The 15,361-nt window shown below is 43.2% G+C and overlaps 1 protein-coding gene across 2 annotated transcripts in view; it reads left to right on the top strand.

Moving 5' to 3' along the window:
- The window catches only part of ARID5B (AT-rich interaction domain 5B), a 189,637-nt gene extending 174,804 nt beyond the window's left edge, over positions 1-14,833 (top strand). For both annotated transcript variants that reach the window (XM_060034940.1, XM_060034941.1), the window contains 2 exons: positions 5,162-5,360; positions 8,775-14,833. In XM_060034940.1, coding sequence (XP_059890923.1) covers positions 5,162-5,360; positions 8,775-10,928 — 2,353 coding nt within the window. In that variant the 3' untranslated portion in view covers positions 10,929-14,833. The remainder of the gene's footprint in view (positions 1-5,161; positions 5,361-8,774) is intronic.
- Positions 14,834-15,361: the final 528 nt, after the last annotated feature.

Here is a 15,361-nt window from a genome sequence, read left to right as displayed (position 1 = left end):
GGTGAACAGTATGTGAGATTAGAACCTTCCATGTTTCTTGGAACCTTAACAAGTGTGTGTACTTCATCTTCACAAAAGAAAAACATACCTTCTATTGGCTCCATATTTGGTGAAAGAGTGCTTCCCCGCACTTCACAGCGAAGTTATATATTTTCGGTTTCTGGCTGAGAAGGGAAATGTCTGGCCAAACCTTAGAATTTATCGACCCTGGAATCAACTTGGAGGTATAATAACTCCGTTTGGGATCAGATCAGGTCTGAAGCCCCAGTGGAACCAATATGTCATTTCTTTTCTAATGCCACGATAAAACCTAATAGTTAAAAGAATAGTAGTAGCATTTTTGCCCTAATATGCACGCCAACTTTATCCCCTCTGCCCCTAAAACATTCTGCTCCAAAGGCACCAGTAGAAATCTGGGCCTGGAATTGTTCACTGGTTTGATAGCATCAAAGTGCCTATGAAGTAACTAGGGTAAGTTTGAGGTTCAAATACAACCCTAAAGATGTGCCACTATGCCGTGGAGCAACTAGGCCCGTGCGCCACAACTACTGAACCTGTGCTCTAGAGCCTGCATGCCACAACTACTGAGCCCCCGTGCCACAACTAATGAAGCCCGCCCGCCTAGGGCCAGTGCTCTGCAACAAGAGAAGCCACCGCAATGATAAGACCGTGTACCGCGACGCGTAGTAGCCCCTGCTCGCTGCAACTAGAGAAAGCCCGCGCCCAGCAACAAAGACCCAACACGGCCAAAGACAAATTAATTAATTAATTAAAAAAAAAAAAGATTTGCCACTTCTTCTAACTCTTCAGACTGAATCAGTCCTAGACATTCTTCTAATATCCTTTTTCAGAGCTCTATAAATACATGGATTCTCATTTCTCGTCTTAAGCACTGTTTGCTAAATGTTTTGGCCCCAAAAGTCAGTCATTCCATGAAAGCATTAGTCAATACGGGAGACATTAGTGGTTACTCGTTCTGATGAGATTTGACATTATTTTTCCTCTGTCTATGGGGAGGGGAGGGGAGGGGAATGTTGCCTAATAAAGATGAAGGGTCTTTTCTTCTTTTGTATGAAATGCAAATGATGAGGACATGTGCAATATTCATTTCTTGACTATGAGGCTGCTGCTTTTTGTTGAGAAAGAGAGGCAGGGCCCTGGAGGATTTCAGAATTTGTAAATATAAAATTATCTGCCTTCGTGTTTAAAAAAATAATAAGGGAGAAAGAGTTGGCAGGTTGCCAGATTACTTACATTACAGTAATAGATTTGCTGACCCTTGACTTCTGCTGAAGAGAAATGTATTGAATTTTTCATAATATCAGATGAGGCAGATCTAAAAACCTAGTATACTGAGCACCATTATTTAACTTGAGATTTAACAAAGCAGAAATCTTTTCAAACCAGCAGTTTCTTGTATGATGATAATTTAGTGGCTCAGACGCTGATAAATCAAGGTTATAATGCCACTGATTTGTTCATTTTAACTTGGGTTGGTTTTAAGTTGTCTTTATTTAAGGAAAAAAAAGAAGGAGAAAAAAATCTTGCTTTTCACAGTGACTGAATTTAGTAAGAATCTCTGTGATAGAAAAAGGCTCCCCTACTGTTTCTGCTTTGGGGTGGAAAATGTTATTCTTGTATTATTCCTAGGGAAAAATAAAATCTCATGCTGCTACAATTCTTATGCCTATGGAAAGATGTTATTTTTTTAATACATGATGGCTTACCTATTTCAGATCCATTAATGGCATCGTAAATAAGCATTTTGCTAATCTGAAATCTCGATAATAGTAAAGGCCCATTTAGCTGCCTAGCTTTCAATCCTCGGATTACATTAGATTGGGGGGGTGGGAGGGGGAATTTCTCTGGATTTTCTAATGAATATATTGCTTCTCTTCCCTATTACTTCCATCCACCAGAAACCCAAACCACATTCTTAGAGTTGCAGCCCATTGAAAATATTTCTCCTGTGTAATGAGTTCTTAGGGGCTGGGGTGCATTTTTGCTTTTATCTGCACAGTTTAGAGGCTGATTAAATCTTTGTTGTAAGGTGCAGTCATGTTGCATTATACTAAATTCTTTATACAACGCTTGCTGCATTGGGCAATGTTGACCTTATGTTGGCTAACCTGTTTTCAATGGTATCGCATGTACATTAAACGTTTAAATGTTCAGAAACCTATAATAGCTTTCGTCCTCTGTACTGTGTAAAAACTTCTAATAATCAGATGATAAGATCATATCCTGTGGGGTAATTGTGTTGTACCATGACAGGATAACTGAAAAAACATTCAGTGAAAATCGTACCAAACGGAAATCACTATATGAACAGCGATTGTTTGTGTGCCGGGTGAGAAGAGCTCTGCTCTTCAGGGCTTAGCTGGTCATATTTCTACTTGTTTCCTTTTAGCTGCTGCCTTTCTTGTTTTATTTCGGGAGCCTTTATTCCCTGAGCCACTATAATTATCTTTCAGTGATTTAGAAGGGAAAAAAAACACTCACTTGACCTTTACACACACACACACACACACACACACACACACTCTCTCACTCACTCACTCTCTCACACACACTCACACACACTCTCCCTCTGGAAGCCTTGAACAAGCAGGGTTTGTGTTTGGATTCAGTTTTACCTTAGTCATGCCTCTTTCCAGATACAAGAAACATTTAATTCCAGATTTCCTGCTTCTGGCTTTAGGCCTTTGACCAGCAAAGTGAAATGTATTTTTTACTGCTGTCAGCCAGCCAGCTGCTGAGCTGAGTGAAGGGAAGGGAAAAAAAAAAAAAAAAAAAAAAAAAAATGAAGGAAAAGGAAAAAAGAAAGAAATGAAACAGAAGTGTTGCCCTGCTTCTTGAACTTGCAAAATTGTGCGAGGAAATTAAAGTCTCCTTAGCACCCATCTAGAAAGCTGGGTTGGCCCAGGACTCTCCGGACCTGAGGTGAGGGGTCCTCACCTTGGGTGTCTCTCCCAGCCAGCTCTCTGCTTCCTCTCACCCCCTTCCCCACACTCAGAGGTGATGCTGTCATCCTTAGTGAAGGGAGTCCCTCCCTCATGGTGCCACCATCTCAATTAGAGAGTGGAGTTGGGGGGAGGGTGGTACCAACAAACAATAACCATTGGAATCCCCAGACTTCAATGCTCCTTGGGTTCCCATGGCAACCAAACAAAAGTAAAACAAACCTATCTGTCCTAACAATAAAAATATGTTTTCATTAAAGTCAATTTAACATATTTTTCCTAATTTAAAATATTCAATGCATTTTGCTCCCGGACAAAAATCCCCAACCTGCCACTGCTGAAGGGGATAAAGTCCCTGGCAGAACCATGCAGATAAAAGCAACTGGGGGGAATGCTGGGGACTTTACAGATGAGACGGAATACATTCAAGTATGAACAAGATTGCTTTTTTCCTCTCTTCTGCTTAGTTATGCTTTTTATTATATAAACATTAACTGTAATATTACAGTGGGAAGCAGGTATTTGGCAGCCATATATTATTTTAGTAAGTCTACACAGAGAGAACAGTTTCCAGTTTTAGCAGCTGTAACATGTTTAAACTCAGTTTGTAATGGGATCTGAAGATAACTATTCCCCATGGGCTGTGTTGATCTTCATGGCTGGCCCACTGCCAGACGCAGGGCTCGAAACTATTATTCACGCCTTCTTGCACATACCTTGCCTGAGCATGCTCAGTGATGACTTTTGTTTCTAATTGCTATACACTGAGATTTGACTTTCCCATAATTTACTTGGTATTTTATTAAAGAGTGAAATATCACGATCGCAAATGTCCCCACGTCTGTACTCAGAAACCTGAACAGTTGTGTACGTTTAAGTAGTTGTGATCCAGATTGCATAGTTAGAAACCAGTTTTAGGATAGCTAACGAATATCCAAGCCAAAGAAGTTTTTGCCTGGGAGTCTTAGTTTAAAAATAATTATGGTTCCCAATATTTGAACAGATTTATGTTGTTTATAAGCCAAGTACATTTTCTTCATTGAGTCAACTTGTCTTATTTAAAACAAATTATGTTTGCTGTATTAAAGTTCATATTTTTAAGGCCGAGTCTTGTATTAATCCCACAGTGAGTCATTAATCATACCAAATGCATTATAAAAACTTTAATCACTGAAGTTGAAACTGAGATTGTAATGCAATCCATCCCGTTTAATTACATCAGCTATTTTTCCCTTTCAGATCAAGCGCTACATCGCAAAGGGAAAACAGATTAAAACAAGAGCTGTTTGATGTTTCTCTTTTTAGAGCAATTTTATGTACTTTGTTTAAAAAGTTATATAATTAAAATGCTTGAATTTTTCAGCCCTCTGATTTTTGTGGCTTGAACGTTCTGTCTGCCTGCCTTCTCTCTGGGGCCCTCTTTAACCTGGCACCCCAAAACAGAGCTTCTCCTGTGGGAGGCACCTGCCCCCCTAAGAGCTCTGGGTAAGAGAGCCGTCTCCCGCTGTGCTGCGCTCCCCTCCCGTAACCTCTTTATCTTAAGTGTCTGGTCTGTATTTTGACATGAATGAATGCAAACTTGGGAGACAGGCAGAACTAGGTTCAAATTCCACATCTAACAAATGGGGTGACTCAGGCAAATTATTTAGCCTTTTTGGGCCTCAGTTGCCTCATCTGTTGAAAAGGGAATAATAATAACAACAACAATAATAGTAAATACTCCACAGGGATGTTGTGGACATTACGTGAAATAACCTATATAATGTACCTAGGGCATCACCTGGCACATACTGGTACTTTACTGGAACGTAAGCCTCAGGGGCCTTGAATATCTTGCTCGCTGCTGTATCTTGGTGCCTAGAACACTGCCTGACACATAGTTAGTGCTCAATAAACAGCTGCTGGCAGAATGATAAATGAATGAATGGCAGCTAGCACTATAGTTGCTATTATTGTGATGTGGTTATCAGCATTTAGCCAGGTCCCAGGGGCAGTGATAATGATGTGACTTTGGATGTGTCCATTGGTATCCTCGGTGTACAGCTTCGCACAACAAGAAAGAGGTCTTGCAAAGAAAGCAGGATGTAAGCTACCAGGTGCTGGTTTTGACCGGGGAGACAAGAAAGTTAAACCCCCATAGCATCGACACTACTGGAACTGCCTGCCCTGACCGATCCTCTCTTCTGATACCCTTGTAGATTAATCCTGCCGTATGAAAGGTTTATTAAAGGAGAGGAAGATAAGCCCCTGCCTCCAATCAAACCTCGAAAACAGGAGAACAATTCACAGGAAAACGAGAATAAAACAAAAGTATCAGGAGGCAAACGCATCAAACACGAAATCTCTAAGAGCAAGAAAGAAAAAGAGAATGCCCCGAAGCCCCAGGATGCATCAGAGGTGAGTTGGGCTCCTCCACAGAAATACCTCTGTGAGGTCGGTCCTGCCTCGGGGTCTTCTGGAGCCCTGCATCCGTAGCTGCATCCCTGCCAGAGACACCACCAGGCTAAGAAATCTAATCACCTAAACGTCACCATTCCCTGAGGAGTGGGCCTTTCGGGGCAGCACATGGATTGATGGGATAGGCCAAGAGTAGGGTCTAGAAGGAAGCAAACACTCTGTAGAAAACTGAGAGCAGACCCGACTTTGAGATAGAAGGAGCCAGAGCTTCAGCTCTGAAAGCCAAGGGACTCCCATGTGAAAGATGTGGCTTCTCTGCCATTTCACAGCCAGCCTGTCTGAGGAGTTGGTGTGACTTTAAAGCACGCATTGTGGGATCTGCTGTGTCTCTGCAGGACTGTCCTAAAAACTTCAGAGACTTGTTTGCCTCCATTAATTGACCTCTGTGTACCAGACTTGGGTTAAGACCAATTTAGAAACATCTTAAGTACGTATTATTTATAGGGGAATTTTGAAATGGTTCCTCTGAAGCCATGATTATCTGTCTTGTTAACAGGTAGTTTCTGAACCTTTTAAAACAGGCCCCAGCTACCCACAGCCCCCAACAGCTCTCTGGTAGAAACCGTTACTACCATCGTCCAGACAGTCATGGGGGATGAGCTGGGCTCTGTTTCAAGATGAATAATAAAAAATCTCTGCCGCCCATTAAAAAAAAAAAAAAAAAAAACCAAACCAAAAAAAACTTAGCAGCCACATTTGAAGACAGCACGTCCTAAGATTCAACCCCAGAGGGAACTTTGGTGCTGATATTAAACACCCCCTAAAAATCAGGTTTATAATGAACACATAAGAGACTCTCTAATTAAACACCAGCTTAAAACACACACACCAGCCACCTAACGAGAAATTAACTTACCCAACTGAGTCCTGTGTAAGAAGATAATATTAGTACCAAGAAGAGAAATTTGCTTTAATTTTTGTTTCATAATTATTTTAAGCTCTAATAATTAAAAGGGGGGGGGGATGATGCAGAGATTTCTAAACATCTGCAAGCTTGCAACATAAATGGCCAAAAGCAAGGAAATTCCAAGTGAAGGCTTACATTCCATTCTCCCTTTATCCTGTTGGTCTGGTGATTTATCATAGGGCCTGGGATCAGTGAGTTCTATTAGATACCATATGTACAGCATTGCCAAAGCACCAGGGGACAAACTGAGGACCAGGAGGCCAGCTGGCCTTTGAATGGCTCCACTCTGGGCGTGAGAATTGAAAGGGCTGCTTTGTGAGTTGGGGGAGGAATCCTCAAGCCATTGCCCTGAGCCCGTCAGCTTGGGAGGCGACCGCTGTCAGGAGTAGAGCCCGGTGCCCTGCAGTCCACAGAAATCCTGAAAGCCTTAAGGCTCCCTGTTTCCTATAGGCCCCCACAGGTTCCCTTCAGGGACTGCAGGTATCTAAGGGACCGGGGTCATTATGATCATGTTATCTAAACTACCTGGAATCCCAACACCCTCTCTCCAAGGTTGACCCAAAGATCAGAATCGCTCCCCGCCTCCTACACAGACCCATGTTATATATATATAACAAGTATATTTCTCTCTCTATATATAGAAATACACTATACATAGCAAGTATACACAGCAAGTATATTGCTGTGTATACTTGCTGTGTATAGTATATTTTGTATTGCTATTTCTATACATAGCAAGTATATTTCTCCTCACTGTGTGTTTGGGGGTTGAATTTTATTGTTGTTGTTATTATTGTCATTGTTTTTAATTTGGAGATAGGAGGGCTTAAAAAGCCCTTCTAGTCAAACCCACTATCTTCAAGTAATCAGATTATAAGCTGTGTGGTGGGAAGGTACCATTTAATATACTAAGGCAAATCATGAAATGCCATCCTACGAAAAGGCTCCTTTATTTTTTTTTTTTTCCTGCCTAGCTTTCAATGACCTCCTAAACCTGTTTACAACCAAAAACCTAGAACTCCATGTACCTGAAGGCCTAGGTCATAGAGACATCAGTGGGGCTGAGACTCCCCCACAGCGCCATCAGAAACTAACACTTAAATGCAATATGCCTTTTTCCCTAGCCGTAGTCATTTTTCTATATTTTCATGTAATGTATAAGCTCACGAGACCAATGATGACTGTTAGTGTAGAACAAGTAATGATATTTGTACTGGAAAAGGCAGCTATTAGTACAAAAACAAAGAAGGGAAAAGAATGATGATAAGTATCCCTAAAACAGAGGGCTATCTTGAAGTGGGTCTAAGGAGAAATATCTATGAAATGGGTGTGGTTCCTTAAAACTTTTCTTCCTACGCATCCCTACACCAGCATCCTCAATCTTGCCCAAAGATGCTAAAGTGGTAGACGCTTCTTTTCTTAACAAAGAAGAAAAATATTTAAGGGATGAGTTTGCGGGGAGGTGGGGGAAGACCATCTCAATATCACCGTTTTGTGACTGTTCTCCACCAAGACACATCAGGGCAGAACGACAGAAGTTTTGAAAGAACTTGCCAGTCCCCCTGGGTCACAGATGGAAAGTTAAGATGACCTTCTAAGGCCAAAGTCTGCACAGCTACGTCATGCAGTGAATGAGTCGAACTGTGCCCACAACTTCTGTCAGTGGGGACACGTAGAGACCATCCATCTCATCGACTACAACTTATTTCAGTGAACAGAAAAGCTGTATGTGTTGTGGCACTCACTGCTTGAATTTTGACAATTTCATTTTCAGCTTTAATGGAAATGTAGTTTGCTGCAGCCTAGAAGGACCTGGAGTCCTTCTGCCCCTCAGGTAGACAGGCTGCCATGGCATCTGCATAAATTTTTCAATATTTTAGCTTTATCTGCATGTCATGTGGCACTGGGTAGAAATGATTAACACTTAAGCATTGCTAATGTAACGCATCATACTGAACACGTTAGGACGGGATTTGCTCTCGAAGAAGAAACAAGGGGTTTTAGTAAGTTTGTTGTTGAGACGGGGTTGGATTTTTGAAAGAGAGATTCTAAAAAAATCTTTCTCCAAAGTGTCGTAAACTGCAACATGTAATTTAAAACCCTTTTGGATAATTGACTGATTTGACAAGAAAACAACCTCAGAATTAAACTATATATTAGAATCAAGGAGTGATATGACTGTATACCGGCAGTACATACTACTTTGCTATTTTGATAGGTATCTCATAAGGGACTGGAGTGAATATGCATGTTTCCCCTAATGTTCCTGTGATTTATATTTCTTTGTTTAGAGCCATGATTGGGGAGTAATAAAGCTTTACAGAGACTCCACGAGCTGACTGAAAAGGCTGTTTCCAAACAACGGCTGTGTGTAACATTTTATTTCATAGCATAAAGCGTCAACGCATTTGGCTTCCTTCTGACTATCTTTTGCAATATTTTATCAGGTTTCGTCAGAGCAAGAGAAGGAACAAGAGACTTTACACCAGAAAAGCATCGCTGAGCCTCTCCCAGTAGCAGACACAAAGAAAAAAGTGGAAGGGTACCAGGATTTTGCAGCAAGGCCCCCGGTGTCCCGAGCAGACCCAGAAAAGGACGACGACACAGATCAAGGTACCAGCAACGAGGAGGCAGGAGAGGAGGGGCCTGCCCCTCCGCTCGCGAGTGCCCCTCTGGCCCCTGAAAGGGATCCAGCCCCGATCCCTGGGGCTGGCAAACAGTCGCGCACCTCTCCCCGGGCTCTCCTGGACTCAAAACAAGAACCCAAGCCCTGCTGTTTTACAGAGAGCCCTGAAAATGAACTCCAAGAAGCGTCCTTCCCCGGCTTCCCCACCACGCAGCCACCACTGGCAAACCAGAGTGAAATGGAGGATGACAAACTCCCCGCAATGGCGGATTACATCGCCAACTGCACCGTGAAGGTGGACCAGCTGGGCAGTGATGACATCCACAGTGCACTCAAGCAGACCCCGAAGGTCCTTGTGGTCCAGTCATTTGACATGTTCAAAGACAAAGACTTGACTGGGCCCATGAATGAGAACCATGGACTTAATTACACGCCCCTGCTCTACTCAAGGGGCAACCCAGGCATCATGTCCCCGTTGGCCAAGAAAAAACTTTTGTCCCAAGTGAGCGGGGCCGGCCTCTCCAGCAGCTACCCCTATGGCTCCCCACCCCCTTTGATCAGCAGAAAGAAACTGATTGTGAGGGACGACCGCTGTTCGGGTTTGTCCCAGGCCCACCACGGCCAAAGCACTGACCACGTGGCAGTCAGCCGGCCGTCGGTGATTCAGCACGTCCAGAGTTTCAGAAGCAAGCCCTCAGAGGAGAGAAAGGGCATCAATGACATTTGGAAGCACGACAAGCTGGGTCGATCGGAGCCCCACCGCTGCGGCTTCTCCAAGCATCACCTTAGCCCCCTTGCCGACTCCTGTGCCCTCAAGCAAGATGCTCAGGACGGCAAGGAGAAGCTGCTGGAGAGGAGGGCTCCTCCCCACTCCCACATGCCCAGCTGCCTGGCCGATTTCTACTCGTCGCCTCATCTCCACAGCCTCTACAGGCACACTGAGCGCCACCTGCATAACGAACAGACATGCAAGTACCCTTGCAGGGACATGTACGGGGAGTCGGAAAACAGTGCTTTTCCCTCCCACAAGCACCAAGAGAAGCTCCACGTGAATTACCTGGCGTCTCTACATCTGCAAGACAAAAAGTCGGCTGCGGCGGAAGCCCTCACAGACGAGCAGCCAACCGACCTGAGCCTTCCCAAGAACCCCCACAAACCCACAGGCAAGGCCCTGGGCCTGGCCCACGCGGCGCCCGGGCCTCAGGAGAGCAAGGGCGCCTCCCAGTTCCAGGTCGTAAACAGCCAGAGTCGAGACTGTCACCCCAAGGCCTGTCGGGTATCGCCCATGACCATGTCGGCCCCTAAAAAATACCCTGAATCGCTCTCCAGATCGGGAAAGCCTCACCCCGTGAGACTGGAGAATTTCAGGAAGATGGAAGGCATGGTCCACCCCATCCTGCACCGGAAAATGAGCCCCCAGAACATTGGTGCGGCGCGTCCCATAAAGCGCAGCCTGGAGGATTTGGACCTTGTGATCGCCGGGAAAAAGGCCCGGGCCGTGTCTCCTCTGGACCCCTCCAAGGAGGTCTCTGGGAAGGAGAAGGCCTCAGAGCAGGAGAGCGAAGGCAGCAAGGCCACGCACGGTGGGCATGCCGGGGGCGCCTCCGAAAGCCACAAGCTGCCCCTCTCCTCCCCCATCTTCCCAGGTTTGTATTCTGGAAGCCTGTGTAACTCGGGCCTCAACTCCAGGCTCCCGGCTGGGTATTCTCATTCTCTGCAGTACTTGAAAAACCAGACTGTGCTTTCCCCGCTCATGCAGCCCCTGGCTTTCCACTCACTTGTGATGCAAAGAGGAATTTTTACGTCGCCAACAAATTCTCAGCAGCTATACAGACACTTGGCTGCAGCCACACCTGTAGGAAGTTCGTATGGGGACCTTTTGCACAACAGCATTTACCCTTTAGCTGCTCTAAATCCTCAAGCCGCCTTCCCACCTTCTCAGCTGTCGTCCGTACACCCCAGTACAAAACTGTAAGCCTGGCTCTGCCCAGCATCCCAAATGGCGTGGATAACAGAGCTTCACTCCTTAGCCTCGGGGTGGCGGCTTGTAGAATTAGAAGTCAGTATTCTTCTAATCCGGGGTGAGATCAGTCCCGGCCAAAAGGGGCCCAGAGGGGAGGTGAACATACCTGATATTTCCGGGATGACTCTAGCCCTGGCTGGTCAGTCTTGAGCCCCTGCCAACACAGATGCCCTCGCACCTCAGATGGTCCACTTTGCACGGGGATCTTGTGAAGGGGATTCATGTGTATCCAGGAAGAACTTAGAGGACCCCGTCTGAGTTCTGATGGTCAGGAAACAATCTGGGCAAAAAAGGGCAGATATTTCAGAGGAAGGGGCAAGGAAGACTGGCAAATATGCCAAGGGATGCCCCTCTCTTCATAAAACTCTCCAAGGTTCAATCAATGCAATGTATAGTGAAACTTCAATAGATCTTTCATTTTGACACTATTAAACAATCCAGAGAAGTAAACACTGTTAAACTGACTGTATATATTTGCTTCTTAAAACTACCCGTATCACTGTTTGCTCACCTAATTTATATACAGGTAGTCCTATTTTCTCCCAGTTCCTTCTTGTCCCTTTTTTTTTTTTTTAATTAAACAGTATCGCTTTTGTTTGCAGGTCTTGTTTCTGTTTTATTTTGTTTTGTTTTGTTTTAAAGGCTGACTGTCCTTAGTTGTTGATGTGTGTTTGTAATTTTTCCACATCTTATCATTTTGAGCAGCTTTGGGTGGTAATGTTATTGTTTACAAATTGAAGCAACTGATTCTAGTGGAACAAATGATCAAAGAAACAGTTGAGCACACAATGGTGCAAAGAACGTTCCTTTGCAAATCTGCAACTTAAGGATTTTTTTCCTCATAAATGGCATAGTTGAAAGAGCTTATACACTGCTTACCCGGCCAAATGCTTTGCTTTGAAGTGTTGGGTTATGTGAAAATATCGAGCATTGTACTTACCTTATCTAGGCTGTGAAACTGTCCTACATACCAGAGGAATCATAAAAACAAAAACCTCACTGTCAGCGAGCTGCTGAATAACAGCAGAGTCTAGAGGACATATCTGTGGGCTGCACACATATTTTAGGAATTTCAGAAATTAGAATAGAAGCCAAAATGATTTACATTCGTGTTGGCACTGATCCCTTTAAACAGTCTGGGAAGGGGGGTTGGGAAGAAGATAGAGCTTGACTATCCAGGAGAAAGTGCACAGCGGGAGGCCCAGGCACCAGATACCTGCCCAGGGCCGTGGTCTTTCGAGTAACAGGTAGTCACATTGCCTTCATCGAGTTGGTTTCTCGCTGTTCCCAGGAAGAACCTCACAGGCCACATCTTTGGAGGTGGCCGGCAAACTGATTACCCAGTTCAAAAGAAAGCCATCCTCTTTGGGTTTATGGGGCATGACTTCTGTGTGTATGCACACACATAGGGTGATTTGTGTCATGTTTTTAACCACCTGGCAATACGGCCCACTTAACAATTTCTTTTACTGTTGGGAAGAAATGGTCAAGCTGTTCAAGCAGTCGAAAGATGCAGAGAATGTATACTGTCATTCTTGCCACTTCATTCGTTTGCTGCTGAGATGTAACATCAAGGTGGATGCATTTTCTAAGTGTGTTAAAAGTCGATCGACACAGAGAGTGGATTTTCCTTCCAGGTCCCATCCCTGCTGATAAGACTGCTTTGATGAACTCCCCAGTCAACCCTCCCCTGCCCCCACCACTACCGGTAGACATTAGGACCATAGTTAACCAAGTCTTTTACCTGTGAGATATTTAATTCTATGAAAATGGATAACCATTTTCAACTTCTAAATAGGTAACCTGACTGCAAAATGATCAAAACTGGTAAACAATGAAACCGTGGCTCTTAAACCAAGCCATGCATGCCATGCATTTGTACTGAAATGTCTCTATGATACGAAGCCAAATATTCAGTGTAGCATACTTAATATCCAAAGGTGGAAACAAGAGAATGTAGAGATCTAGTGTTAAGAGTTCCATTTGCTTCAATTAATTATTTACCTTCCTGTGGAATAATATATATATATATATATTTAATAGAACCATAGATAGACTAGTAGAATTTAGATTATAAATGTGTGAATGCAGATTATCCTGCTATTGCACAAGATAGAGGGCGGAAACAAATCTCAATTCCAGCTGGCAGAATGCTGGCCAGGACACACAGAAGGAAGCTGCACTAGACTGAATAAGTCACAGAATCAGAGGACATGGAAGAAGGAGGAAACGCCGGTGTTTCTGCAGCTGACATGGGCTAGATCCTACATGGTTTCTCTGAGCTCGTTTCTCAAAGAAAATGGGGGCATCTGTCCCTGGTGGAGCTCACCTATCCATTTTGAATATGGGGCGTTTGTTTTCCCCACTGCAATGATTTCAGTCTGGTTTCATCATGTTGGAATTCGATCACACCATTTTCAAACAATGTTAACATAGTCCAGCTTTTGTTTTTCTCATCTCTTCCGAGGAGGAGATTCACTGTTTCTGTCTGAGGAAGCTCATACCCTTGGCAAAACAGCAGGACAAATAAAGAGAAATGGGGGTACACATTCCCAACAGAAGCAGTGTGTTGTTTTAAAACTCCGAACAGAGATCTTGGAAATCCTTCAAAAAGACCATTGAATTCTTCATTGGCTGAGAACTACATTTTAAAAAGTCTTAAATAGGGCTTTGTTTGCATTGTTTGAGTTCAAGGGGCCTTATTATTGAATGGAATTGCACAAGCCTTTCTTTGTGCAATCAAACCATTGTTATTGGTAGTTCTGTAAAGGAAACTGTGGAATCTAATTGGCAGTGGAGTCATAAATCTATTTACGAAGTGTGGCTTCCAAGAAATGTTGCAATTCAAAATGCACTAAGTCCGTGATTTACTGGAGATTTGGAGATTCTAAATAATATTTCTGAAAAACTTCTGGCTTAACTTTTGGCAACTCAACATTAAAGGAAAAAAAAAAACCCCACAAAACCCAGCCCAACCAAGTTTCAGAATTAAGTATTCTAGTAAGTGATTGGAACTTGTAATCTTTGCCACAGGACTGACTTATTTATTTACTAGCTAGAAGCTCTTAAGTTCACTTGTTTATCAGGGCATATACAGAAGGGTTTGTTAAAACTCAGCATTGACTTTACAACTTTCTGACCTGGTGCATGAATTCTCAAGTACTGTATTTCACTGTGTTGGTGTGTCTGATGGAAATTTCGAGGTGATCCCACAAAAATATTTTATGTAGTGTGCCTTCAAAGAGAACCATTTATTTCTCTTCACTTGTTGTCCCACAAGTCACATTTGGTCGTGGTCAGCCAAGTCCCATCTGGTCTAGTTTTACTCTTGTCCCAATTTTAAAGAAAAATGGGAACAAGTCTGCCCTGGTGAGACCCACACCATTGCAATGAGTATCTTGAGCACTTAAATTCCAGTGTTGGCTGTTGATGTATTTGATATTCTGCTTGTCTCCTCATGGTTGAAATATGTCTGAAGAATAGCAGCATAATCTCTTGGCTGTTTATACTTTTTTAAACCTTCCTGTGTTGTAAATATTGTATACTTTTGGTGACTCCAGCTCTGTAACCTCTATGCTCTTCTGTAAGGTGATTATTTGTATATAGCAACATGGCCCAGTGATACTATATAGTTTCCCAATGGAGAGGTTATTGAGTAACCTTTGCATTAGTTTAAACACTACCAGAAGAATGCTGAGCCAACTATAAACACTCAATTTTGTATGTTTTCCAAATTGTACTTATTACTGCTTTTGATACTGTATTACGTGCCAATAGTTTCCCAATCACATAGCAGGCAAGAGATATTTTGTACTTTTTGATCCACTGTAATATTTAATAAAAAATGTTACTATCTGTTTCCTTTTGGGTGTCATCTGTCACTTCCTCCTGAGGAGCCCTGTGACCTCACCAGAGTACTTTCTACCCCATTGTCCCCAAATAGGATACTAACGATAACAATGATGATGATGATGTGTATGTTTGTTGAGAACCTACTGGGTGCCCATTGGGCATTACTCTTCACAGCCCCATGTAAATGTGGTTATGCCCATTTTACTGATGAGAAGACTGAAGCTTAGGTAAATCAACTTGCCCAAGATCACCTGGCTAACAAGTTGGCAGAGTTAGGATTTGAACCCAGGGCTCTTAAGTCTACAACTTCCTTTGTATACCATGCTCCTCTCCTGGCAGGTAACAGAAGTCACCATTTACCTATTTGCTTATTTGGTCCACAAAGATTTTTTCATGTCTCAACTGCCAGGCATAGTGTTAGGAGCTGGGATTACAATGGTGAGTAAAAGATAAAAAATACTGTCTCTGGAGTTTATAAATCTTATGGGAAAGAGAGTTAATCAAATAGTAACCCACATAAATAACAAAAGTTC

This window comes from Delphinus delphis, chromosome 16, assembly GCF_949987515.2.
Source record: "Delphinus delphis chromosome 16, mDelDel1.2, whole genome shotgun sequence".
In the NCBI taxonomy this organism is placed as follows: domain Eukaryota; kingdom Metazoa; phylum Chordata; class Mammalia; order Artiodactyla; family Delphinidae; genus Delphinus; species Delphinus delphis.
The sequence above is the reverse complement of the archived record's forward strand: the minus strand, read 5'-3'. Positions and strand labels throughout refer to the sequence as shown.